Source organism: Lethenteron reissneri, chromosome 35 (assembly GCF_015708825.2).
Source record: "Lethenteron reissneri isolate LAM-NWPU_2019-01 chromosome 35, ASM1570882v1, whole genome shotgun sequence".
Lineage (NCBI taxonomy): Eukaryota > Metazoa > Chordata > Hyperoartia > Petromyzontiformes > Petromyzontidae > Lethenteron > Lethenteron reissneri.
This window is the reverse complement of record NC_083813.1, coordinates 9,924,936-9,952,048: the sequence shown is the minus strand read 5'-3', so window position 1 is coordinate 9,952,048 and position 27,113 is coordinate 9,924,936. Positions and strand designations below refer to the sequence as shown.

Below are 27,113 nucleotides of genomic sequence, written 5' to 3'. Positions count from 1 at the left end.
GTGGGGAGGGTGGGGAGGGGCTGGGTGGGGAGGGGCTGGGTGGGGGGTGGGAGGGGTGGGGCTGGGTGGGGAGGGGCTGGTCACCCCGTGGTGCCCTTATAAAACTCAACGTTTACGAACCCGGCGACCCGAGTTTGATTCCCGCTCACGGCCACCACCGGTGACGATTATTTGAACCGGTCCTGGGCCTCCCCTAGGTCGACTCGGCCTCAAACGAGTAACTGGTGTGGTGTGTGAACATCGCCACTGGGGAGACAAAGGCGGCCGGGCGTGGTGAATCCAAGTCCCGGGCGAAGCCGGGTAGTCAAGCAAGTGGATGATATGTGGCAATGCGATCTCGTGCGCCGGTGTGTTGATCTAAAGTAGATTTCTCGCGATAAAAGTGGAGGCCTGGTCCACAGCGCATGCGTCCACAAGTGGCAGGTTTTCTGCATTTGGCTTTTATTTTAACGATAACTATTTTAGCGATAACCATTTACGCGATCCAACCCTCCAAAACAACTCCCCACCCTGACTGATGGCTCAAACGTGATGTTGACGGAACTAATTTACGCGGAACCAAAAAAAGCCACCACCACCCCTCCCCTTGCAGCGCAGCGTTTCCAGTGAGAGTGGGCGGGGAGGGGGGAACTTTTACCCGTCTGCACACCGATTACATTTGCCACAACGGACAAGCGCGGCGCGCTCTCGCTCGCTCGCCACGCGCCTCAACCGATTGGTCACCTTTATCGGTCACGTGACGGGCGCCAACCAATTAGAGGCGCGGCGCTGAGCAAATCACGGTGGGGGGAGGGGGGGTGGTGGGGGGAGGGGGGGTAGTGGGGGGTGGGGGGTAGTGGGGGGTGGGGGGGTAGTGGTGGGTGGGGGCAAGGGGCTAGTGGTGGGTGGGGGCTGGGGGGTAGTGGGGGGTGGGGGCTGGGGGGTCGTGGTGGGTGGGGGCTGGGGGTAGTGGTGGGGGGTAGTGGTGGGTGGGGGCTGGGGGGTAGTGGTGGGGGGTATTGGGGGGTGGGGGCTGGGGGGTAGTGGGGGGTGGGGGCTGGGGGGTAGTGGGGGGTGGGGGCTGGGGGGTAGTGGGGGGTGGGGGCTGGGGGGTAGTGGGGGGTGGGGGCTGGGGGGTAGTGGGGGGTGGGGGCTGGGGGGTAGTGGTGGGGGGTAGTGGTGGGTGGGGGCTGGGGGGTAGTGGTGGGGGGTAGTGGGGGGTGGGGGCTGGGGGGTAGTGGGGGGTGGGGGCTGGGGGGTAGTGGGGGGTGGGGGCTGGGGGGTAGTGGGGGGTGGGGGCTGGGGGGTAGTGGGGGGGTGGGGGCTAGTGGTGGGTGGGGGCTAGTGGTGGGTGGGGGCTAGTGGTGGGTGGGGGCTAGTGGTGGGTGGGGGCTAGTGGTGGGTGGGGGCTAGTGGTGGGTGGGGGCTAGTGGTGGGTGGGGGCTGGGGGGTAGTGGGGGGTGGGGGCTGGGGGCTGGGGGGGAGGTGGTTCCGCGACCCGCCTATGTGCTGTATGGATTTCGAGGCCACGTGGTGTGCCCCCAACGCGAACGCGAAGAAGCGGTGGCCATGGCCGACTTGGACCTCGTCGCGACGATCGAGGACGATGACGAAGTGAGAGTCGCCTCGGAGGAGAGCGACTCTGGCGACGACGAGGTGCGTGTGACGAGGGGGGCAGGCAGACTGCGGTCATCTCCAACCTGCGGCGGGCGGCGGGAGAGCTCGCGGCTCGGCAAGGCCCGTGGTGGATGCACGTGGTGGGGAGTTTAAACACGTGGCGGTGGTGGCGGCGGTGGCGGTGGTGGTTTGTCTAGCTGGTGTTACACTAAAACTAAACTATTTAAAACAATCATTTTATCAGCTAAAGCGCCGCTGAGCTACCGTAGATTATGTTTCGGCTATCGCAAGTGGTAGCGCTCAACGGAGGTGGTCTTATCGTTGTGTGGGTATATAAAGCAGCGCCAAATACTCTAAAACACCCCGTGATGTTCAGTCTAAATGTGGAGGGGGAACTAAAACCGGGCGACCCGGAGAATAATCCACACGACCGCGGAGAGAGACAGAGAGAGAGAAAAAAAATACAAGCTTCAAATATACTTGCATCAGGGTCGAGATAGATACCCACGACCTCCTGTACTACCAGGCGAGGTAGTTAACGTCTAATAGCCATTAGTTGAGTTAGTGTGTTTGTTATACTGTACGAGTTACTTAGTTTTAATGCGGTAACGTCTAGCAGTGGATAGACCACGACTGGGTTGGCGTGGGCCTACGGACGGCGCAATTGAGTGGATTTCTCCCAGCGTTCTCGTGTGTATGCCGATCCTGTTGGAGAAAAAAACTAACGGAGTTTCACTTTGCATAGCGCCTAAATACAACCGCATATTGTTACCTTATCAACACACACACACACACTGCACAAACGTACATATAAAGATCCCCCGTGTAGCCTTGACATACTGTAGGGGCAAGTGCTGTTAGCGAGTAGCACCTATGAAGGCCGGAACGGCACACGAGGGGGTGGGTGGCCAGCACCACGCCCGACCGCCTTTGTCTCTCCAGTGGCGATGTTTACACACCGCACCAGGTACTCTTTTGAGGCTGAGTCGACCTAGGGGAGGCCCAGGACCGGTTCAGATAATCGTCACTGGTGTTAGCTACACTACATATAACATACACACAAGTGCTTGGCTTCTTCATGACCTACTGCTTGCTACTGCAAGGCCTCTGAAACGTGGACACGTGTCCACATGATTAGTGTTAAAGCTGGCAATGTTCACTTATTGAAAATGGTCAAATCTAGAATGAAAATGGTCTCGTTTGAGCGGATCAGTAATATGCATCATGGTAATCAAAAATAATGTTCAGGTAAGCGACCGATAATTGATGCTGCGTTAGTTGAGGATATAGGGCAAAGTAAAGTTGGGAGTCCGTCACGAGATGATTCGTTGCATCGTCGTTTGAGTGTCGGACGTAATTTGTCATCTTAAACGCATTGTCCTGCGGAGGGAGCTGGTAGGAACGTTGGGTTGCTCGGTCAATGGCCTGCAGGGTCAACGGCGGCGTGGTGTATTCCGCAAATATGCCCGACTGTGAGGGCGGGCACAAGCCGGCGTGAGTAGGTTAAACGTTGAGTTTTATAAGGGCACCACGGGGTGACCAGCCCCACCCCTCCCCACCCAGCCCCACCCCTCCCCACCCAGCCCCACCCCTCCCCACCCAGCCCCACCCCTCCCCACCCAGCCCCACCCCTCCCCTACCCAGCCCCACCCCTCCCACCCAGCCCCTCCCTGCACGACGGACACAATAATCCCCTGTGGGCTTGTGTAACCAGGAGGTTCCTACCAGTATTACTCTGCGTTATATCGTCGCTACTGGCCTTACGTAGGCCTCTCCACACCACGCCGATCAAAGGGGTCCATACTTCACCACGCTGGTCATTGCCGGTTTGAGGGGTGTAGGATCGGCTCGGATATAATTATCACTCGACAGCCGTGGCCTGGAATGTAACGAGCGCTCAAAGAACTGCACAGACGAATTCACGAATCCGTTTTGCTTCACAGCCATCTCGCGGCCAATTCGCAGCCCTGCAGGTTTCGGAGTTTCACGAATCTCAGTGATATACAGCAAATAAATGTTCTAATTACTCGTTTTGGGGTTTTTCTACAATCTATTTCCCCAAATTCTTATCATAGTACCTTGCTTAATTCAAGGAATGCATTAACTCTTCAACTTATTGCGCAACTTAAATTCCTCTGGCATTCTGCCCCTTTGGGGCCTGTGCTCAGCAACCGCAATGAAGCAAAATCAAAATAAAAACAAAATCGAATCCGCAGCCTCCAAAGTGATGGGATGGCGAGCATGCGCCACCTGCATCACACATCACGTCGTTTTTGCATGACCGCGTGAAGCACCTCCCTTGTCTTTTTTTGCAAGCGCGCATCGAATGCTGCAATGCTGTCTTGTCATGCCCTGTCACCTTCTTCGCCCGGCCAGGATGGGACCGTCGTGAAGAAGAAAAAGAAGAAGGCCCAGCCGGTGGTGCGTGGCCGCTGTGCCGACTTCAGCGATGACTTCGCGTTCATGGAGCGCGACGGGGAGATCGCCATTGACTGGGAGCGGGACATCATGCTGATGGCCAAGAAGAAGGTGAGTTCTAGATTTTAAGTTTTCATGACTGCAAGGATCCATACTCTTTGGTTGTTTCGGTAAAGTCACGTAGGTGAAAATGAAATAAAAATAAAACGACTAAATTGATTGAATAAATTAAAACAACTATTAAATCAATTTAGTTTTATTTCTATTTTATTTTGTTTTCACCTACATGACTTTACCGAAAAAACCAAAGAGTAAAGAAGGTGAGCATTTTTCACAGCCTCGGGTGTTACGTTGTGAGTGAATGCAAGCGGTAGCGATGTGCAATATCATCCACCATGCCCTTTCGCACTGCTGAGTGAATTCCTCCAAAGCCGGGTGCCATCTCTCACGGTCTTGAAGGCAACGATCCATTCAGAAACTGCACTCGAGTTAAGTTCATTCCTCCACCTCCACGCTGGTCGTATCAGGCGTCGTTTTTACGAGTCTCGACCACCAGCAGTCATCTCTTCTCGCGTTGTGTGTGGCCTTTTATGCTCAATCCCACAAGTCAATGTGATGTGTGATTCATATTTGCTCTTTAATCAGTTCCTCATCTTGTCTCGAGGTGTGATTCCAACCAAGCATGCAATTATCAATGTTTATTTCCATACCTTTTAGCTTTGGTTTAATTTTATTTATAAATTACCGTGTTTCTGATTCTATGTTACAGCAAAGAATATACACTGTAAAAATTTTCTTTAAGAAAAACACTATACAGTTGAATAAAAAAACATTTCCTCACATTTTTCTTTTTTTTTTTCGTTTGTCGATTGCAACGAGTCTCTTGATGTTTATTTTACGAATAATTTCAGTTGTACTGCAACAAATTTCCATTGGGAATGTTGGCAGCTTGTAGCACACCAGCATTTTGTCAAGAGAATGGGCTGCTAACAATGACGTTACAGAACTACTTCTGATGCTACGTCAGTAGTCGTCTTTATTGTCGTGAAAATTGTTTTATCAGTTTTTCCTGAATATATTTGGATTGTTTTGTGATATGCGTGTCTGTTACAGCGTCATGCAACCACGCTGGATGAGAAGATTGCGGAAGTGAGGCGCAAGAGAAAGAAAGCGGTAAGCTCATTAAATGGTATTCACAATAGCAACGAAGTCTACTCAAATGTGATGTTCTTTAATGGACTGATTGTTTTTTTATATTTGCAATTTTAATTTGCAGTGTTATTACAATTGATTTAACATGATCATCTTGCAATGTTATGGCAAAGGTAAATTACTGCGCTCTGTAATTGGATTTTTTTTACGTTGAAGTAATAATACTGGGTGAAAAAATCTTAATGTATGATTGTCTTCAGGATACCTCCGAAAACGACGACAAAGGGAAGGAAGATGAAGATGAAGGCAAAGAGGATGGAGCAAAGGATGTGGAGAACGGAGAGAATGAAGCAGAAAGCAGCGAAGAGGGTGACGATGAGAGTGACAATGAAGCGACGGGATCCTCATCGGACGATGACGTTCAGAAATCCGGTGGGTGTTTTAAAAAAAATAAGACTCGCCGGCTTAGGATTATTTTTTACATCATTGCTGAGCAGAGGGCCAAAATGTTGCGTGGCCAGCAACTAACAGCACGAGCAAAGTTGTAATACGTAACGGTTAACACGTTCTTTGAGCAAGTTTATTTTGTTGAACCACGTGAGAATTCAAGAGACCAGAATAGTCTACGTTGCAAAAGCGACCTGGGGCATTCGTACAATTGGCTGAGTATGGTGCAAAAGAAGTTCAATCTAAATGGTTATAATTCCAATTGAGTAATGTGTAGATAAATTTCGAAATTGACAAATTTGGACCATGATGCCAGCAGCACGCAATGACTTACGCTTGCAAATGACATAAGGGGATCTATAATATCCACTGTGAATCAGATGATGGGAGCGAGTTACTGAATTCTAATGTCGGTTGGTGGTTCATGTGTAGTGATTTGCGAGACTGCCCAAGCAGCTTGGCTGATAGGTGGCTGGGAGAGGCTCATTCTTGAATACTGTGATGAGAAAAACCGATGTTGAAATACCTTAATTGCTCTCGTGTTTACTCTTTTAGACGTTTTAAAGGAAAAGGTGAAAAAGAAAAAGAAGCTTAAAGGCGTAAGTATATCCATAGCACGTTGTGCGTGCATTGCACTTAATTACAGCGTATATAATGTGATCACACACTACAGGTAACTCGGTTATTTTTGGATGGATTATCTACATTGTGGATAAACTATGCTCACGTTGGCAAGTAAACGAGTTAAGAAACAAAAACAATGACAAATTCTACATCTTAAGGAAAACACTAAATTCGTTTTCTTATCCTAATTTACATGTGTTTAGCATTATTCGTGTATTATCTGGTGCACCCATCCCACTATTACCCCAGATAATTGAGTTGACTACATTTTTATTAATATATTCTCTACAAATTATGAAATAAAAAACTGAACGTTTTTTTAATCGGTTGTTTTACGTGACGTACATAACAAGCAAACCTTTAACCCGAGTTCTGGATCTCTTCAGGTCAGCGTGACAGCCATAATGACGCAAACTTACATAAACGCACACCGAGTTTGTACGAATGCAATTTTATTAACCGCACACGGACCCCTTCCGTTTGGTAGTTTGCCATCTGACCTAGTTTTACGTTTCAGTCTCGCACCCTCACTGTGCACAAAAGGGAATGACAGCGACGAAGAGACGCGCTCCAATGTGGTTCACGTCATGCAATCTGCGCGCTTGGGTTGAGCTGATTTTTTTTTCCTTGTTGCGCCCTGGCAGGAAGAGAAGCCTTTCTTCGAAGATGCGCCTTTCGTTGATAAAAACATCACCTTCCCGGACATGAACCTCTCTCGGCCTCTTCTTAAGGTGCTTGTCACTTGCACGCTGCTGCATTTCAATCTCACATCCACGCGTACAATATTTGTTTTATGTCAGAGGCACCTCCGCACGCTGAGCCGTGACAACACACATGGGGCTACAGGCATGCTGTTTTGTCTTTGTTGCCGGTGTTTAATTAATCCTTATGGGTGTATAATTGTCAATTTCACGTGTCAAGACAAAAATCAAGTTCCTTGTCTAGCCATACAGACTATTGGCGCATTGCTGCTAGCGATCACCTATTAAGGCCGGCATGTCACATGCACCACACTCGACCACCTTTGTCTCCCCGGTGCTGAGATTTTACACACTACGCTAGTTTTTCAATGCAGGCCGAGTCGACGTGGAGAAAGCCCAGGATACGTTTTTGATCTGACTCGGTATTGATGCTGGCCATGTTTGGCAGTCGAACTTGGGGTCACGGGCTCTGGAGAGCAGAGTGGGAACCACTGCACCACCTCTCCCTACAAAACGCCCACGTTCAACTGCGTTTGTCTCGCACCTCTGTGCGTGTGTGTGCGTGTCGTAGGCGATATCCAGCATGGGGTTCCTGCAGCCGACACCCATCCAGAAGTCCTGTATCCCCGTGGGGCTCCTGGGCAAAGACATCTGTGCCTGCGCTGCAACAGGCACCGGTACGCGCGGGCGAGCTGTCTCGCACCCTGGGGAAATCGAGCGTTGCGAACATTCTAATTGTTGTTTTGTTGAGCGTGTTTTTGGGATGCGTCATTGTTGTCGGCAGAGGACAGTGTAGCCTGATCTATTGTTGCGTTGTACTGTTCTCCGAACATCAGTGCTCCTCCATCTTCGCCAAACTGCACGGCTCATCGTGGTGAAGTACGGTCAAATAACGCCCATGACCCACATGGCGCGGGAAGGCCGTCATCGTGCAGTCAATTGACAAAGCGGCCGTTGGTCATTATTATAATAAAAATAATTCGTTTTAGTTTGTTGTCCTTCCCCCCCACCACCTATTTAGCATGCTTGGCTACCTACCGTGCAAAAGTAGTTCAACGTACATTATATTATTGGCCTGATATTTTTGACATGAATATGTGTGTTTGGAACATGTCTGCATTCTCGGATACTGCTTACACAACAACAACAACCGCTATTCGCCACTAAGTGGCGGTGACATCACCACGACGCTTGTGCCAGGCCATGTGCACCTTGAGGCCACGTGAAGTGTCGAACGCCCGCTTAAACACCCATCCACACATACGCACGCACAGGTACGTGTATAATGCCTCCGCCAATTCGCTCGCTTTCTCTCCTGCCTCCCCTGCCCAACACGGACCGCGCGCAGGCAAGACGGCGGCGTTCATGTTGCCGGTGCTGGAGCGGCTCGTGTACAAGCCGCGGCAGGCCCCCGTGACGCGAGTGCTCGTGCTGGTGCCGACCAGGGAGCTCGGCATCCAGGTGCACTCGGTCACGCGCCAGCTCTCGCAGTTCTGCAACTGTGCAGACCTCGCTCGCCGTGGGTGCGTGACCTCACACGACGGGGGGCCAGGAAACTCTTCCTTCCTTTCCGAGCACCGATTGTGACCTTTCAAATAACTTTGTGGTGGCCCGCGCATTATTAGCGCGCGTGCTTTGGAAGTGTGTTGATGGCTATAACCATGGAACAAAGACGGTCGCTGCATCGATCGCTTTCCGATGCGCTTCTACGGCAGTCTGTAACGTTCTTCCTTTCGATATTAGGAAGCCACTGGAGCTATGCACTTTTAAATCTGGATTGAAAACTCATTTCTTTTAGAACTGATTTTCCTTGTTTAGTTGGTTGCCCTTCGCCTGCACCTCTGATTAGCAAGGTTGACTACGTACGGTGCCACAAAGGTTTAACATGCATACGTTGAGAAGCGACAAAGATGATGACATTAGAAGGGCTGTGGACAATGCTACTGGCTTCTACTGCCATGCTGGGAGATCGGATTGAACTGGCGACCTCTGGATTGCAAGTGCAGTGTGCTGCTGACAATTACACCATGGCAATATACTTTATTTAAAAACCTTTAGCCCAGGGGTGTGGAACATTTTCCTTGTGTGAGGGCTCGAGCAGGACTTTACAACACCTTTGGAGTACGACAGATCAACACGCGCACCTTAGCGTTTTCCGATAATAATGCAAAAAAAATAATGTGCGTGTCGACCTGAGTGTAAGCATGAGCTTGCAGCGACCTCAGTGGCTAAACACGCTAAAAGTTGTAACGGTGTTGCCAGGTTGAATATAGCCCCCCCACCCCCCCCCCCCCAGGAGCTGATTAGTGTGGCTGTGATTCTTACACTGGCAGAAAAATGTAATGTATGGGCATCCTTTAGAAGTGGTAGCTGTGTGCCCGCATGCTGTGTGAAGTGAAGTCCTGGGAAATAAGTTTCCCACCACTGCCCTAATGTGTGTGTGTATACCGGTACGTGCGTCGTCTTCTGTGAATGAGACCGAGAAGGTGTGTATGCATGCATCTCGTGCGTGCATGAGGCTGACTGTGTGTGTGGGCAGTGGAGCGGTTAGCGCACTGTGCTACAAACCTGGCGACCCAAATTCAATTCCCACTCACGGAAAACATCGGTGACGAATTATCTGAACCATTCCTAGGGCGACTTGGCCTCAAATGAGTACCTTGTGCAGTGTAAACATCGCCACTGGGGAGACAAAGGCGGCCGGGCGTGGTGCTGGCCAACCACTCCCTCGTGTACCGTTCCGGCCTTCTTAGGTGCTCGCTAACAGCACTTGCCCCAGCAGTTTTTTTGTGTGTGTGTACGTGTGGTTCTCTTGTTCGCGGTTTTCTCGTCCCCGTGACTCTGCTCTCTTTTCCCCGGTGCCGTCGGCGGGGGCAGCTGTTGTTGCGATGGCCACGTGTGACTCGTGCGAATTTGCGATCAATCCCCCCCCCCCTGCACTGCACGCAGGCGGCCTGGACATCAAGACGCAGGAGGCGGCGCTGCGTGCAGGCCCCGACATCCTCATCGCTACACCGGGCCGACTCATTGACCATCTGCAAAACTGCCCATCCTTTGATCTGAGCAGCATCGAGATTCTCATCCTGGACGAGGCTGACCGGTATTGTCGCTTAAATTACACACAGTTGCAATTGGCCCCAGTTTTGCAGTGCCACGGCCTTCGCGTCGTTGGGGATTGCAGTCATGGACACCGTTTTGCGTGTCCAGCCCACACCCCGGTGTAATCGCGAGATGTTCTCGCCCCCTTTGCGCAGGATGCTGGACGAGTACTTCGAAGAGCAGATGAAGGAGATCATCCGGCAGTGTTCGCACCAGCGGCAGACGATGCTCTTCTCTGCGACAATGACCGATCAGGTGGGGAGCAGGTGGTGCTGCTTTTGTTGTTGTTGCAAGTAAATGGGTCTATGTGTGGGGTCGGTGGTATTATTGCAGGGGTTTATTTTTTTTAATGTGGGGTCTTTTCGTCCCCAAATTTTTATTCCAAGTGCTCAATCGGTGCCATGTGTTGAGATGATGAAAGTTATATTTTTTCTGAATATTCACGTTGAAGCAGTGTAACATTACGCCTTGTCCGAGAACAACTTTTAGAACATGGTGTCAGAAAAGTGCCTCTGAAATCCCATCTTATGCCACACCAGGTGGTGCACCATTTTTTTAATAGCCTGCATTAGTTTTGGGGATGGTTGCAATTGTAATTGTGTAATACATAATGAATTGCAACCACATTGTAATTATAATTTGCTGGCTTAATGCTGCCTTAATTGTAATTAGAATTGCTTTGCAAAGAGTGGCAATTGCCTTGCAATCAACCTGAGAATACCGGAATATCCGACATTAAGCAAAATGCTCTCATTTTTGCGTTCAACCGTTGGCGGCCAGGTTGAGACTTCATCGACCGGTTACAATTCACAACCCGGTTTAATCACGGATAAAACACAAAGATACCCGTATAGCCTTCATAGGGCTGTTGGGGCAAGTGCTGTTAGCGAACACCTATGAAAGCTGGCACAGCACACGACAGGGCGGCGGGTGGCCAGCACCGCGCCCGACCGCCTTTGTCTCCCTAGTGGCAATGTTTCACATCGCATTGGGTACTCATTTGAGGCTGAGTCGACTTAGGGGAGGCCCAGGACCGTTTCAGATAATCCTCACCGGTGTTGGCCGTGAGCAGGAATCCAGCTCGGGTCGCTGAGTTCGTAGCGCAGCGCGCTAACCGCTGCACTACCGCTACACTAACGCTACACTACCGCTGCACGGATCGCACCTGGATCCACATCCAGGGTCTCGGCAGTGCCGACTCCATTGCTGCCCTGACTCACCTCGGCCACCCGGCCGGCCACCGTCGCGGCATCTTCACGATCGGCGTCGTTCTCGTAGAACGGGCGATCGCATGCCGGCGTCGGGGTCAAAATTACTTTGCAAATGACTCGATTGGGATTCTACAGCAATCGCCGCCCCCTACTGACAGACTAATGGTCGCAGGTCACTCTTTTCAAATGAAGCTATCCTTGGTCTGTGGAGTTTTCACACGGCTGAACAAGATACACTTGAAGTTTGCAACTCTACGACCTGGCAACTCCGCCGTGCCACCTCGGCGGTGCCACACGGCGTCGGTACTCGTCCCTCGGCCGCCCGGCCCACCGTAACGACAACTTTTTTGACGATCTGCGTCGTTTGTCTCTCTCTCTCTCCGACCCGGCGTCTCGGCGAGCCAGGTGCAGGACCTTGCGGCGGTGTCGCTGAAGCACCCGGTGAAGATCTTCGTGAACAGCAACACGGACGTGGCCCCGTACCTGCGGCAGGAGTTTGTGCGAATCCGCCCCAACCGGGAGGGAGACCGCGAGGGCATCGTGTCAGGTGCCACTCAATGCTCGCTGATTTACAGGCGCCGCCGACGGCTCGGTCCGTTGCTGCCGCCCGGCCTGGAGCCACGCGGTGGGCTCTGTGGTCTTGTGCGTGTAACTCAACATTTGGAACGTCGTGACTGTAGAGCTGGGTTATATCTGATGGAGCGAGACAACGACTACCGGTCCTCGGTTAGATTCCATCGACTAATTGTAAATTAAAATGGATGGGAGGGGTGATCACAGCGGTGGCTGGTGTTGTGTGTGTTGGGTGTTGTCCGCTTGCAGCGCTGCTGACTCGCACCTTCCAGGACCACGTGATGGTGTTCACGCAGACCAAGAAGCAGGCGCACCGCCTGCACATCCTGCTGGGGCTGCTGGGGCTGCGCGTGGGCGAGCTCCACGGAAACCTGTCCCAGACACAGCGACTGGAGGCCTTGCGGTGCGAACGCGCGTACACGATGCGTGCGCGGGCGTGCTCACGACGACCCCCGAATAGCCCTTAACAGACTGTTCGGGTACGGGTGCTGTTAGCGGGCACCTGTTAAGGCCAGTACGGCACACGAGAGGGTTCGGTGGTCAGCAGCACGCATTTTGTCTCCCCAATGCTGATGTTTATACACAGTACCATGTACTCATTTAAGGCCGAGTTGACCTAGAGGAGGACCAGGATCGGTTCAGAATTTCGGTACTGGTGTTGGCCGTGAGCAGGAATCGTACTCGGGTCGCACGGCGCGCTACCCACTGCAGCATCGCTGCACCCCCTGTCCTTTTTCAAAAACACAAACACGATAGAAATGTCTCGCAATTGAGCAATGGATGTGCAACGATTACGTTCCCCTTGCGGTCCGATGAATTGTCTGGAATCGGGGAGGGTTCCGATTCGATTTAAAGAATTGGGTTTTGTTGCTGTTCCGGTGAATGCAACTTTTCTTGCGGTTTACAGAGTTCAAGTGAGCTCATTACGCACAGCGTAAACATTTATTTGAAATAGACTCCGTGCAGAGTTCGACATGTACATTGTGCGGGTTTAACCTTCGTTTTTTTTTTATGAAATGGCACAATTTTACGCCGACTGGGTTGACAGACAGGTTCAGTCTTGGCTTCAAGACCTGGGGTCGATTACAGATGTAATTGTGTAGTTCGTAATGAATTGCAATCTCTATTTCTTGTTATTTGTAATTGCAGTTTATCTCATTTATAATTTACCCCCAGGTCTTTTAGCTCCACAATCCCATCTCGTGCCTCTCACCACCACCATTATAAGTTATCAGTACTAAGGATAAGAATTTGAATTTATAGGGCACTTAAATTCAAAGTGCCTTGCCATCTCATCTAGACCATTTCATTGCCATGCTACGGCCTAGCCAAGGGGACTCCCAGTGGTGGCTTATCCCGATGCTGCTCAAGGTGTTTAGAAACGTGCGTTTAAAGTATTTGCCTGCTATGCATTTCCACATGATAAGCTGCTTCGTTGGGCTATCTTTTGTGGACTGGTCGCTTCTGAAACACATTCCTGCGGAGGGAGCTGGTAGGAACGTTGGGTTGCTCGCTCAATGGCCAGGGTCAACGGCGGCGTGGTGTATTCCGCAAATATGGCCAACTGAGGGCGGGCACAAGCCGGCGTGAATAGGTTAAACGTTGAGTTTTATAATGGCACCACGGGGTGACCAGCCCCTCCCCACCCAGCCCAACCTCTCTCACCCCCCACCCAGCCCCACCCTCCCCACCCAGTCCCTCCCTTCCCCACTCAGCCCCTCCCCACCCTCCCCTCTCAGCACTGGCCTGCAAAATGTTGTTTCTCTTCTAGTAGGGTGCGATGTCTTATCATTGTTCAAGATGAAAGTGGAATGTCTGTCGTTACTGTTGCTCTGCGCAGGAGGTTTAAGGATGATCAGATTGACATTCTGGTGGCAACGGACGTGGCGGCACGAGGTCTGGACATCGAGGGTGTCAAAACCGTACGTAGTCCTCGGTGTAAATCTTGCACGCTCGGCGATCCCGCTCGGCGATGAACGGCGGCACCTTGTAGCCATAGGGCCTCGTTTCATTGACTTGGCTCTTTTCGCTGGCATAGATCACCATCGTCATTGGCCTTGATCTCTCAACGACGGCAAGAAGGCTTCTCACAAGTTGTTGCCGTCTTTCATTTCTTGTGATGTAAAAAAATCATCTAGGGCCTACTATACTTCATCTCCGCAGCAGACAATTTCTCCAGCGTGTAACCTCTTTATTTTATTCGACCGCCACTGTTATGAGATATTACCTGCCCAAGCCCACTTTTCTTAACAGTCAATTTGATGTCTCTGACATGCATGCGCTCTGATCCAAGTATATCTCCTCTTCCCTTCAGCGTAATTACAAGCGGCCACAACCTCCTCCGCGCTGCTTGACGCAATTTTCAGCGCTTGTTCAATTTTCCCCTCCCGAAAGTCCCATGTTTCTGATCCGTGCAACCCAGCGGGCAATAAAATAAAAACCGCTGAAACCCATTTTGTTTCTTCAGGCACGCTGGCAAGTTGCCAGCTTGCAGTTGAGAAATGATTTTGCGCCTGAGCCGCGTTACCTGCCGTGCCTCCTTTACCGCTTCGTGGCTGGGGAAAGAAGGTGCCGCATTATCGTTCGGTTGGCGGAGAGGAACGTCGATCCGTGTCTCGACTACGACGCCGGATTTGGAAATTCTTCGTCGCGGATGTTTGCATGCGATCCATGCACACAATATCAGATTCGTCTTGCACATCAGATCATGATTGTGCATGACAAATCTAACTGCGTGCATGGAGCAGTGGCGCAGTTATTAGTGCACTGCGGTGCAAGCCCTGCCACATGAGTTTTGTTTCCTGGTCACGGTTAACATTAGTGGCGAGCTATTTCAAGAACCGGCCCTGGGGTCTCCCCCCCCCCCTTCTCCCTCCTACTGGCCTACTCACACTGACCTAGCATGGTGAAGTACAGTCAAATAACTTCCCCCATGACTGACATTGTGTAAGGGAGGCCATCATCCATCAGTGGATAGACAAAGGGCTTGGATACCAATGAAGCAGGAAATTGACAGAGGGGTGTAAATCGTGAAACCTTTCCCGGAGCTGTGTAGGTATTCTTGAGCCTCTGTCACCAGGAATGTGTGTTGTGTCACCAGGAATGTGAGGTGTGTAATGTGTCACCCTCCGAGCAGTATTACGCTTCAAGGTCCCCAATTCCATTCAGGAATCGATCGTTTTGTTGATGATATTAATGATTGGGATGCATCGCCGTTTACCGAGTGAGCGGGTACATCCCAAAGAAAACGGGCTGGCACGACGCGCAATAAGCCTGCCCGACGTTGCGAACCCCCACCCTCTCGCAGGTCATCAACTTCACGATGCCGAGCACCATCAAGCACTACGTGCACCGCGTCGGGCGCACAGCGCGCGCCGGTCGCGCCGGCCGCTCCATCTCACTCGTCGGCGAGACGGAGCGCCGGGTCCTCAAGGACATTGTCAAGCAGGCCAGGTCCACCGTCAAGAGCCGCGTTTTGCCCCCAGGTGCGCCGCCCTGACCCCCCCCCCTCCGCAACCTCCAACGCTGTCCCCCTGCATTGTGGCTTTTTATGTACGTTGAACTTCTTTCGCACCGTACATAGCTAATCGGAGGTGCGGGAAAAGATAAGAAACTAACACACACAAAATGCAGTTCTGAAGAAATTAGTTTTCAATCTCGGTGATTTAAAAGTGTTATAGCTCCAGTGGCTTCCTAATATCGGAATGAAGAGCGTTCCAGACGGCCGCAGATGCACATCTGAAAGCGTGCAATGCGGTCACCGTCTTTGTTCGATGGCCAGCCAAAATTCGATGGCTATGAACGTCCTCAATTATCCACTCACTGCTGGAACCCAGGAGGCCTTTGTATCCAGCAGTGGATCGACGGAGGGCTGCACATTCCGATTGTTATTTGTTATTGTTTCATGAAAGTTTGGTCATTTCAGCTTAAGTGGTCAAGGCTTTGGTGGTGTGGTTTGCCCAGCTATTATTGCCATACGAGTTTGATTATCTTAGATCGTATGCTGATAAAATAGTAACAACTGCGGCCTAATATATTTTGATCAACGGATCTTATACATTTTCTGGCAAAGTACCCGAAATATGTTTTTTCTGACTTAGTTTAGTGACTAATAAAATTGAGGTTTTTTTCCGTAGAATATTCGATCAGCTGACGAGGGTTATTTGTTTTAAGTGTTATCGATTCATCGGTCTAGCTGCGAACAAAAACAACAACAACGAACATTAGTAATGCACCCATAAGAAATACGTCTCTGAGTATAAATATAAAAACGAGGAATGGGAGGGGGGGTGGGCAAGGGAAGGAGAGAAAGGAAGCATCTCGCTCGATTAACCTCTCTCTCCTCGCCCACCCACTTGCTCACCCACCCACTCACCCTCCAACCCACGGAAGGAGGGAAAGGAAGCGATTAAGGGGATCCGAAGGGCACAGTGTTGAAGAGAGGAATGAGTTGAGAGGGGGGGGGACTTGGAAGTAAAGAGAGGAACCAGGTCCAGGTGCCTTGGGGGGGAGGGAGTTCCAGAGCGTGGCAGGTTGTCTGCCGCCGCTGCTGCTGCATCGCCCCAACAATGTGCGTCTGTCCCTGCAGAGGTGGTGGAGAAGTTCCGAGTTAAGATTGAGAACATGGAGAAGGACATCTACGCAGTGCTACGCCTGGAGCGAGAAGACAAAGAGCTCTGCGCCTCCGAGAACCAGGTATGGAATCTTGTTACAACGTCTGCGTGTTGAGCTTCTTTCGTACCGTACGTAGCCAACCTTGTTAATCGGGGAATTGAATGGGAACCCTGTGCTTGTCGATTTTGTTGCAAAACCTCACGGACGTAACACAACTTGCGCCTCTTAGATTTCTTTTCTTGATGTGATTTTGTGCCAATTCGTACACCTCGGCAGCTTCCTGGCTGTGAATTATTATAATGATCAACATTGTCCAGGAAGCCTATGGGCAACCCTAAATCGCATCGTCACGAACGTGGATACTTGCACAAATGTAAAATAAATCATTACTCTCTCCAGCGTGTGTGACTGGGTCACCCAGACTAGAACCATGGAACATTTCACGACTCAATGTCCCGATTCACATATACAACGGAGGCATCATCACAACGATGCACCACTCTGCGACTCTTTGACGCAATTATCTGGCTCGACCACATCGATGTGAAAATTATCGTTGTTGTCCGAGATCAACACCAGCCATACAAAGAAGAAGCAGATTGATTACACTGGTCAACAACATTTTTTTTTCTGGCCTGGACTTTTGCAGCTGTTTTAGTATAATTTCAGGGTGCTGATTCCAAATCTGATCTCAGATTTGCTCTATCACATCTCATTTTTATGCTATCGGCATACCCCATTTTAATTGATTTTACCCGAAATTAACTCTCACTTATGATTGCAAGTTGTTGCGAGTCAGTGACTGCTTTAGTGTTAAAATATGGTGCGGTATTTTTAGGATAGTGTGTTTATAATATAAATTTATGTAGATATCCACATTTATTTAATATTTTTCTTCTGCAGTTTTTATTGAAAATGCAATATTTGATATCTCAAAAACCTAATGCGATAGACAAAAACTGATGTCAGATTTGGAATCAGCACCCCAAAATTACATTAAAACCGTTGGAATACCTTATGCCAGAAAAAGTGTGTTGACCAGTGTTATTATTGTTACGATGATTGGTGTTGCGGCGCAGCTCAGTAAGGCGCAAAAGCAGCTGGACGGAACGGTGCAGGACGAGGCGGCGAGGACCTGGTTCCAGACCAAGAAGGAGCGCATGCAGGAGAAGGGTGAGTGCACGTCAGAGCCACCGCTGGTTGGAACACGAGCTGCATGCTTACCACTAGCGCACAGGCTCCACCACGCAGTGCGCTTCCACCTGTTTGAATTGAGGACAGTGAATTTAAATAATGAGCGGCATGTGCCGCTTCACCTCTTGATCTTTAATCAATTCGTTTGGCGGGTCATCTTAGAGTTGGGCACGCGCGTGTGTATTTAACCAGTGCCTGATGTGTTACGTTAACATCGGTGCTGGGGAGGCGATGGTTGCCGGGCATAGTCCTGGCCACAAGCACCGCCTCGTTCATGGATGCTAGCCAACAGCAGTTGTCTCAACTGTGTCGCTAACTATACCGGGGATCTTTGTCTTTTTGTGTAGCCATGAATGCATTACAATGACGCACACTCGCATCAGTGGCGTAGTGTTTAGCGGACTGCGCTACGACCCCGGTGATCTGGGGTTTAGTTGCCGGTCACGGCTAACACCAGTGAAGAGTGACATCAGAACTGGTCCTGTACCTTAAAGTAGTACCTTGTGCGGTCCATTTTGGCCTTTTTAGATTCTCGCGAACAGCCCTTGCAATCTATTTCTTTTCTTCTCCCATCACTAGCCAGGAAGGCGCTGCAGCAATACGACACGGCCCTGATGGGCAAGAAGAAACGGCAGGAGCACGTGAAGGAGCTGCGCAAGAAGCAGCAGACGGTGAGGCCCGTTGCCCCCCGTCGCTACGACGACGACGCCGCATGGTGTCTCCTTGCATCCACAAATAAGAACGTGAAATCTTCTTAGTTCTTTCGGTAAAGTCACGTAGAAGGGAAATAATAAAATAATTAAAATAAAACATAATAAGATAATTCTCACGACGTTTCGGCCACAACGCAAGCAGCCGTCCTCGGGTGAAGAACAGGTCTGTCGGGAAGACAGCGTCTGAATGAAACACCCCAGGCTTGGAGCGTATATTTAAGCTGGGTTGGAGGGGGAAGAGAGCCTTGACAAAAGAATTTGCATATCAAGAGGAATTCCTCTTGATATGCAAATTCACCAGACGCTCTCTTCCCAACAGACCTGTTCTTCACCTGAGGACGGCTGCTTGCGTTGTGGCCGAAACGTCGTGAGAATTATTTTATTATGTTTTATTTTTATTATTTTATTATTTCCCTTCTACGTGACTTTACCGAAAGAACCAAGAAGATGAATCCCTGCAGTCACGAAAGCTTTAAATCGAAAAAGAACGTGAAAATTTACAAATTGGGTCGGTCGGTCGTGCCGCGTGTGGCCGTGGCCACCATCATTTTTAGTACAAGGTGCCCCCCTGGGAGCTGCAGAAGCAGAAAATTCCGGCCTCAGATTTGCTCATCCTGACTAGGGTTGTCTCAACCCCTGAGGGCGGTACCCCAGGGTGTTTTCGCCCGCTGCCAAAGCCAGTCTGCTAGAACGCGCAAGCAGCTAATGTTGTCCTGCCGACGTCTGTTTGGAGCATTTTCGTAAATTTTTTAAATAATGTTACGGTGACGGCATGGCCTCAGGCAGTGACATTGCTTAGCGATGCGCAATTCTTTCTGTCTATTATATTAGTGCGTGTAGCGTATTTCCTTTAGGGGGTATAATAGATTTGCTGGATATAAGCACGCCTTGTAGAACTAAGAGTTATGATTTTAGCAACACATGTTTCCCGTACACTGATGGAGGGTGAGAAGGCAAAGGGCAACTTCTGATACAAGCACACTTCAGATAAGAAGCACAGCTGGCCTTGCTCCCAAGAAAAAGTGAGTCCTTATATCCAGAGTCTACTGCGGTGACCTTGCGGGGGGATTGATAATGTCGTTTTGGGGCACTTTTCGCAAGTTGCCGGTTTTATTTCTGTGAGTTGCGTTGGTTATGCTGACCGTGCCGACGATTGACGACGTCTGCCGATGTGTGTGTGTGGTGGGGAGCGGTAGTGTGGCGGTTAGCACTACGCTGCGCTACGAACCCGGTAAACCGAGTTCGATTCCCGCTCACGGCCAATACCCGGTGACGATTATCTGAACCGGTCCTGGGCCTCCCCCAGGTCGACTCAGCCTCGAATGAGCACTTTGTGCAGTGGTGTGTAAACATCGCCACTAGGGAGACAAAGGCGGCCGGGCGTGGTGCTGGCCACCCACCCCCTTGTGTGCTGTGCCGGCCTTCATAGGTGCTCGCAAACAGCACTTGGCCCAACAGTCTGTTAAAGGTTTGTCTTTGCGCGTGTGCGTGTGCGCGTGTGTGTGTGCATTGGCCGCCGTGAGCAGCCAGAGGACCGGGCCCAGTTTGAGATCGTCAAGGCGCAGATGTACGCTGAGCGCACGATGAAGCGCAGCCGCAAGCCCAAGAGGGCTCGCGTCATGCCGGAAGACCTGCCCCGTCCCAAAGGTACCGCGCGTTCAGCTCACGCAGGGCAGCGGAAAGACGGGAAGGGCAGGGCAAGGGGGGACAGCAGCCACTTCCAGATTGAAAACGAATTTCTTTACAACTGCTTAATCGTGTTTAGTTTGTTGTCCTTCCCCCCCCCCCCGCACCTCCGATCAGCAAGGTTGGCTACGTAACGGTGCAAAAGAAGTTCTACGCGCAGACGCACACATACAGCCAGACCCAGATGCTAGCGTTTTGGGACCAACTTTTTTAAATCGAGAAAGTAGTCGTTGAACAGCACTGGTTTCCGGACATCGAACATTGGGTGAAGGTTGAAGCGCTTTACCATTCGGATGGTTTCGTTGACTCTATCGGTGTAAATACAACGCCACATCGAACATATCATTTGCATTTGTGGATTTTTCACACGTGCAACTTTATAGGTGTACCGTTGCGTTAGCTTGAATGTGGTTTTTTTATCGATTGGTGAATCCGTGCCTTGGGTTGCACGCTGACCTCGGTGGAGGAGTGAGTACCCAGAGTGGTTTCGGAGCAAGTTGGGTCACCTTTCTCGTGCCCGCTCGCTCCCCAGTCCTACTTTAGATCCCGACCCTGACACCTGCTGTATATTTGGAGTTTGCATGTCTCCATGTCCTCCGGATGTTCTCGACTTATTTAGAAACATGCATTGAGATAATTTTGCTGCTATAAATGTCCAAATGATGGGCCACTTTTTGTTGAGCTGTCATTTGTGGGCAGGTCGCTTGAAACATAAGTTTGTGCCTCGGTGGGGTTTGCCTGGTAGGATCGGGGGATGGTTTAGTGTTGTTTGTGTTTGGGTGATTTGTTTACCTTTGTTGTTCTTTGCACTACTCGTGTTGTATTTTTGTTGTTGTAACGTTCTTACCCGCCCCCTACTGGACATCTGTGACAAAGAGCTTTATAGCTCATCGGATTCCTCCAGTATAATTATTTATTCCAATTCTGTGATTCTATTTTGGTCCATGGATTATTAGCCTACGCAGCGACTAATGGGATGGCTGTTATGAAATAGATCGCCGTTATAAAGGTTGAGCCTTGATGGTGCTCGCATGAGAAGCTCACCGTGCCGGGCGCCAGGTGTTATAGGCTTTAGACTGCGGGATTGGGGGTGGGGGAAGTTTGTCTGGGGCTGTGGTGGGCAGCAGAGGGCAGCGCGGGAAAACCCACTGTTGTGCTGTACTTCACGCATCATCCATACTTCCCATCGTCACTAAACCCGCACAGACTGGCGTGGTGAAGTATGGTCATCCAGCAGTGGATTGACGGAGCAGAGTTGTAACGTGTAACAGTGTTCGTGTCGCTAGGCCGGGTTGTATTCATCTGGAGAGCTCAAAGCAACCGCAGCACATTGATTTGACTTGTAATAAAAGTAGTGTCCATGATTCAATTGGTTTTCATGTTCGGGCAGATCGAGGTAGACTGACGCCGTGGAGTGCAATTTGCATATTAACCATAGTTAATTTCCTCACTCATTGTTTAGTGAAGTTGTGATGCTAGGCAAGATGGGAACAGCAGGGGGTGCACTTTCCTAAAGAGGCTCGTGTTTCTGGTTTATGGACGGACGTCAGAGCTGCGTGGAGTGGTGGTTGTATTTTGCGGCTTATTAAAATGTCCATACGCAAGAAACCAATTAGCCATTGGCTCCCAACAATGCGTAGGTTTTTTTTTTTTCGAAATAACACGATGAGCATTGTGTGTCCGATATGTAGTACGTTTCGTCGTTTTAGCCACATGTTCTGGAATCGCATGTCACAAGATGTCGCGTGCGAAATTTCAGGATGCAAGCAACTTAATGACTCCTTTTCTCATCTTATCCACTTTCCCCTCCGCCCCCCCCCCACCTCCTCCCATCCACTTCGTTCCTCTCCTCCCCCTCCCCGGCGTTGTTTAATTTTTGAATGGTGAACAGAAGACACACGCCCCACCAAGATCGCCACGTTTGACCGGGAGCTGACCAACACGAGCCGCAAGGCCCTCAAGCAGTACCGCGCCGGGTGAGCGACCGTTTCACACGGCACTCGCGTATGCTGGACATCTACTGGACATCTGTGAAAGAGAGCGTCGTTGCTCATGGGATTCCTCCAATATAAAGAATTATTCTGATTCTGATCTGACTCGCAATTCAAAGGTTTGCGAGTTCAACTTCCCGGTTGAAGGTTGACTCCATGATGTTATTGGTTCGATGAAATGGGTTACCATTGTTTGCGTGGAAGTCGACAGCGGTTGTCCTGTGGATGGACTCGTCCCCTGCCACAGGAATGTGGAAATTTCACCACTGGCTCAGGGCTGTAAAATGAAGATGAGCACCGTTTCAATGCGCTTTTGGACAGGAAATCACTTTTGACATTTTATTATTCGGCAAACACACACCCATAGCTTTATCAATATATTCCGTACACACATCTGCTTCAAATCAGTCAAGGATGGACAAAAGCTGTTTGCCCATTGAACGTTTGTTTAAACTTGTATCTTTTTGAATATATACTGTGCCGTGCCGCCACCCTGTGTTTTTGCATGCCCCCCTCCCCCTCTTTAAACAAACCCACGCTGCAGGGATTACGTTTTGATTTGTCGATTGTTTGTCGTCTGCGTGACCGTTAACACTAATCACGTGGCCCTGAGACTAAATCACCTGCCACTTTCCTATGTTTGCTACCGTTTGGAGGTCAGTGGCGCGGCCGTTGAAACTCCTGCTTTGTCGTATTGAATGAAAGAACCAAAGTAATATTGAATGAAGCTAACGTCTCTGCATATTCTGCCGCGTCACATTGAAGGCCGACGTTTGACGAGCGCAAGAAGCTCGGGATGGACACCCGCAGGAAGGGCGGAAAGTTCAAGTCCAAAGGACGGTAAGTGTCCCCGTCTTTAAGACTCGCTGAGATGTTTGGCCAGTTACATTAACGGGTGGCTTCGTCTGGGAGGAAACTGAAGAACATGGAGACAACAACCTGCTTGTACGAGGGCTCAATACGAATTGGGGGTGGAGAGACCCTTTCCAATGATGGGAGTTTTTCTGGCAGACTGCAAATATTTTTTTTTACAGTAAATGATCATATTAAATTAAAATTACACTCAATCAACACTTACATGTTTTTAACACTTCATAACTATTAGCTGAACACTAACTTTATAACCATTAACATATTTACTTACAATTTTATAGCAAATTCATGTGCTTAAACGAGAGTGCGTGCTTACCAAAGACTGCATTGCGCGCTTTCAGATGCGTTTCTGCGGCCGTCTGGAACACTCTCCCTTCGAATATTATGAAGCCACTGGAGCTATGCTCTTTTAAATCTCTTGAAAACTCATTTCTTTATAACTGCTTTTTTGCGTTTAGTTTGTCCTTCCCACCCGACACCTCCGATTAGAGCAGTTGCCTACGTACAGCGCGAAAAAGGTTATACATACGTACCAGCAGCTGTAGGGGAGCGCGATCGGTGATCCCCGTGCCCTTGGGGTGTGGGGTGGCGTACGGATTGACCACCGTGTCCTGCTGCACACGGTTGCTTTTGCGCTTGAACAGCGGTCGGGCTGCATATTTTAAAATTCAAAGTCTCTCCGGCAGACCCCTTATTCTGACCCTACCAAGTCCAGCATCGATAGGGTGTGTTTGCCGCGTTGCGTGAACGTGTGCTGGATTTCTCTCTGGCAGGTATAAGAGGAAGTGATGGCGTTCACTCGCAGAGGAGGGAGGGCCTGGCGCGTGCTGGGTGGCGGTGGGCACATTCTGACTTCAGCCGAGTGCTGACCCAGCCCTTGGCTTCGTGTTTGCCACCCAACCTGGACATTTCATTCCATCCACACACGATCCATTCAGGTGGGGCCCAATCAAGACAACCTACCCGCGTTATCCATTTAGGGCCACTAATCTTCTTGTGATCAGTTTCCATAAATTGTGAATATTGTTTTAATTTTAACTCGGCACAGGGCCTGTTGTTTTGATCGGATGCGGCCCGTTCAGATTGGTCACTATGTACAATATGCCAATCTGGATTAAACTTATTTTTTTATTATACCGGATAAGGCCCACTGAGCTATAAAGTTATTTTTCAGAAGTGACGAAGTGGCTTATCATCATGTGGAAAGTTATCGCAGCCAAATACTCTAAAAGCATGTTTCTAAATGTGGAGGAGGGAAAAACCCGAGGACCCGGAGGAAAATCCACGCGACCACGGTGGAGAACATGCAGAGTTCAAATACACAGGCGTTTATTTATATGATATATATAAAATATTTTCCGTTTGGCACGTTCTGTGGCAGCCAGGCATGAAAACATCCGCAGATCCTAATTGACCTTGCCATGTGTTTTTGCAATGGATAGGGACACAGCACAATTCATGACTCGATTGCCATCGTTTATAAAGTGGGGGGAGCGCAGCGTGTAAATGTTTAATAGGGGCAGCGTGCGCGTGTGTGACATCTGTGTTCGGCATCAAGTTGTGCTTTTGTACTATACAATACACGCCCCTCCTGTGTTTCATTAAAATAAACACCGGCTTGTTCGTTCTGTACATGTGTTCTCGGCGTATGTTAAATGGTGATGTATAAAGGTCACGAGCAATTGTTGTGGCATGTCAGTGCCTTGGGGCTATGGAAAATGTGTACGTCGTAAACAGTTTTGCAATGAGCCCGATGTTATCTGGATAGGGTGCTTCAAGCTTTTGTTGGCTTTTAACGTCCCCAAGGCAAAGGTTGAGCATTGGTGCCTGACGGTGCAGCTCAATTTGTCGCAGGCGCGCTTCCCTAGCCTTAATTGATAATTGCGTAAACGAGCTGAAAAATATCGTCATGTGCACCGCACACGCGGAACTCGCCAACACCCGTAAACGTGAGTGCTCCTTGGTTGCTGCAAAGTCATGGTGACCTTGGCTGTCAAGTTTTTCATGGTTTAGTTCCTTGCGGGGGGTGGGGTTATCCTCAATTTGAAACCTGTAGGAGGCAATTCTGGCATTAATATGGCATGAAGGGGAATACAAGTTTGGCCGTTCTTTTATTTTTCATTTTGTTTTTCCACCGGATTTAGTTTGTTTCAGCTGGCAATATCAAATATCCCCCGCTTAGTGTACATTGGTTATGTTTAGATGGCATACATTACTTTTATTAACATGTTTTTATCATGGTAATACAGATTGTTGGGAGTGGTACAGTGGTTGGCACACTGCGCTGTGAACCTGGCGACTTGAGTTTGATTCCTGGCCACGGTTAACATAAATGGCTAAGAGTGATATCTTAAAGTGACTATGTGCAAACAGAAAATCCAAGAAAAGACAGCAAAATATTGCATAAAAAGCACCATACACCAACGCTGTGTACAAAAATCTCAGTGGGATGCAAGTCAAACAACAACAACAACCACAAGACAACTTAGATTAAGGTCATCAGTCCAACTCTGTACTACAACAAACAGACATGGCCAAACCGAAAAACTTTTCAAAAATCACTAAAATAAAGCCATAAAAGCAATGAAACAGTAATATGAAGCATGGTCAAACAACCTCCATGACTCATGCTGCTTGGTCAATCCAGCAGTGGATTGTCAAAAGGGCCGCATATTTTTTAATGCACAGCTTGATTCCACTGTTTCAGTGCTGTGAAATATCTCCATGCCAAAGATGTCTGCGTTGTATAAACACTGGCGATGGTGATTAAATTATATGCTTGCTAAAGTATGCAAGCCATGAAATACCAAAAAGTTTGTGTAAAACTGAACTTTAATCAACATTGATTTGAGCATCGATGTTTGCCTTGAAAATGTGTGTTCTGTTTGCAGATCAAGGCAGTAAATACAAGACTCAGATTTTTATCTAGATGCATTAATCTCGTACTTGTATATGCAAGCAGTCATTGTGTTCACGCGCATGGTCCATCTGTTCATGTGTATCGGCTGTCTTCAGAAGTGACACATTTGTAACACATGTTGGGATCATCAACTTGTAGAGGCTTGAGAGCCATAATGTTACCTGGACGACGCTGTGCGATGTGCTATGGGAGACTGTTTCTGAAGATGCCAAGAACTCCACTTCTCCAAAGTTGTGTTCAACCCTCCCTCATGGGCATGCAAAGAGAAAGCAACAAGCTGAGAAGTGTACAACGATACACAGAGACGTACGTGCTCTTTTTGTTGCGCAGTTCCTAGCAACGTCGATCACAACATGGACCTGTTTACAGACATCGTTGACTTAAAATAGTAAGTGGACTTGGGCAGAACATTGCATCAACGGATGATAACCGGCTGGTTGAAACTTGGCAATGTCAATCTTGATTTGACACTTTCGTGACTGCAGGAATCCATACTCTTTGGCTCTTTCGGTAAAGTCACGTAGTTAGAAAAATAATAGATCACGACGTGCTTAGCAGTGGCAGCCAAAGGGCAGAGCCTATTGTACCAGAGAGGGCATCCATGAATTAAAACTGTGAGCTCGTTGCATCGCAAGACCGAGAGAGATGGGAGACCTAAATCCAGCAGTGGATACATCATGGCTGATGACGGAATATGTTTGTTGCGATTGGATGTGTGTGTCCGTTAAACGACGTCGTATAGAAACGTCACATGACATGCAGGGCAGGGCTGTGTTCTGGTATGAACTCTTCCCGACTGTGGCTGTGACCAAGCCGTACCGGTTCTCGACCAGGGGGCCGTTTGCGAGCCGAATGACCTCGTTATCTGCCCTGTTGATCTCGTGTCCAGCGGCCGCATGAGCTGCTGTCGGCAAAGTGACCTGCTCAATTGCATCTTGATGTCACTGCTTTTGTAAAGGCTACTATTTTTTTGTTGTCAAAAACAAGACTAGTTTGTTCCCTCGGGAATTAAAAGTGCGGCATTAAAAACACGGCATTTATGGTGTTTAACAATGTTTCCAGGTATACAATTTTGGTGTGGGGGGTAAAAAGGTTATGCTAATCCTTTTTCAATTCTGCAACAACAAAAATACCGTTTTCGCGTAAATGAATTCGTATTGTTACATATTAATGAACTTAGGAAAATTCTCTGTTTAGGTTTGCGAATTGAGTGTTTTAACTTCTTTCGCACCGTACGTAGCCAGCCGGTACTGCTTGTTGCATGGCTCAGTGTTGTGCACACTCCTTCAAACCCAGCTACT

The 27,113-nt window shown here is 49.3% G+C and overlaps 1 protein-coding gene across 1 annotated transcript; it reads left to right on the top strand.

Moving 5' to 3' along the window:
• The first annotated feature begins 1,477 nt into the window (after positions 1 to 1,477).
• LOC133350916 (probable ATP-dependent RNA helicase DDX27) lies at positions 1,478 to 24,524 on the top strand. The gene is given in 22 exon segments (XM_061565757.1): positions 1,478 to 1,635; positions 3,973 to 4,125; positions 5,128 to 5,187; positions 5,427 to 5,598; positions 6,169 to 6,212; positions 6,882 to 6,968; positions 7,510 to 7,615; positions 8,287 to 8,438; positions 8,440 to 8,461; positions 9,888 to 10,038; positions 10,193 to 10,292; positions 11,654 to 11,795; positions 12,071 to 12,224; positions 13,662 to 13,743; positions 15,129 to 15,306; positions 16,410 to 16,516; positions 17,515 to 17,608; positions 18,209 to 18,300; positions 19,869 to 19,989; positions 21,920 to 22,004; positions 22,785 to 22,859; positions 23,666 to 24,524. Coding segments are annotated over 22 exon segments (2,280 nt in total). The 5' UTR covers positions 1,478 to 1,548; the 3' UTR covers positions 23,682 to 24,524.
• Positions 24,525 to 27,113: the final 2,589 nt, after the last annotated feature.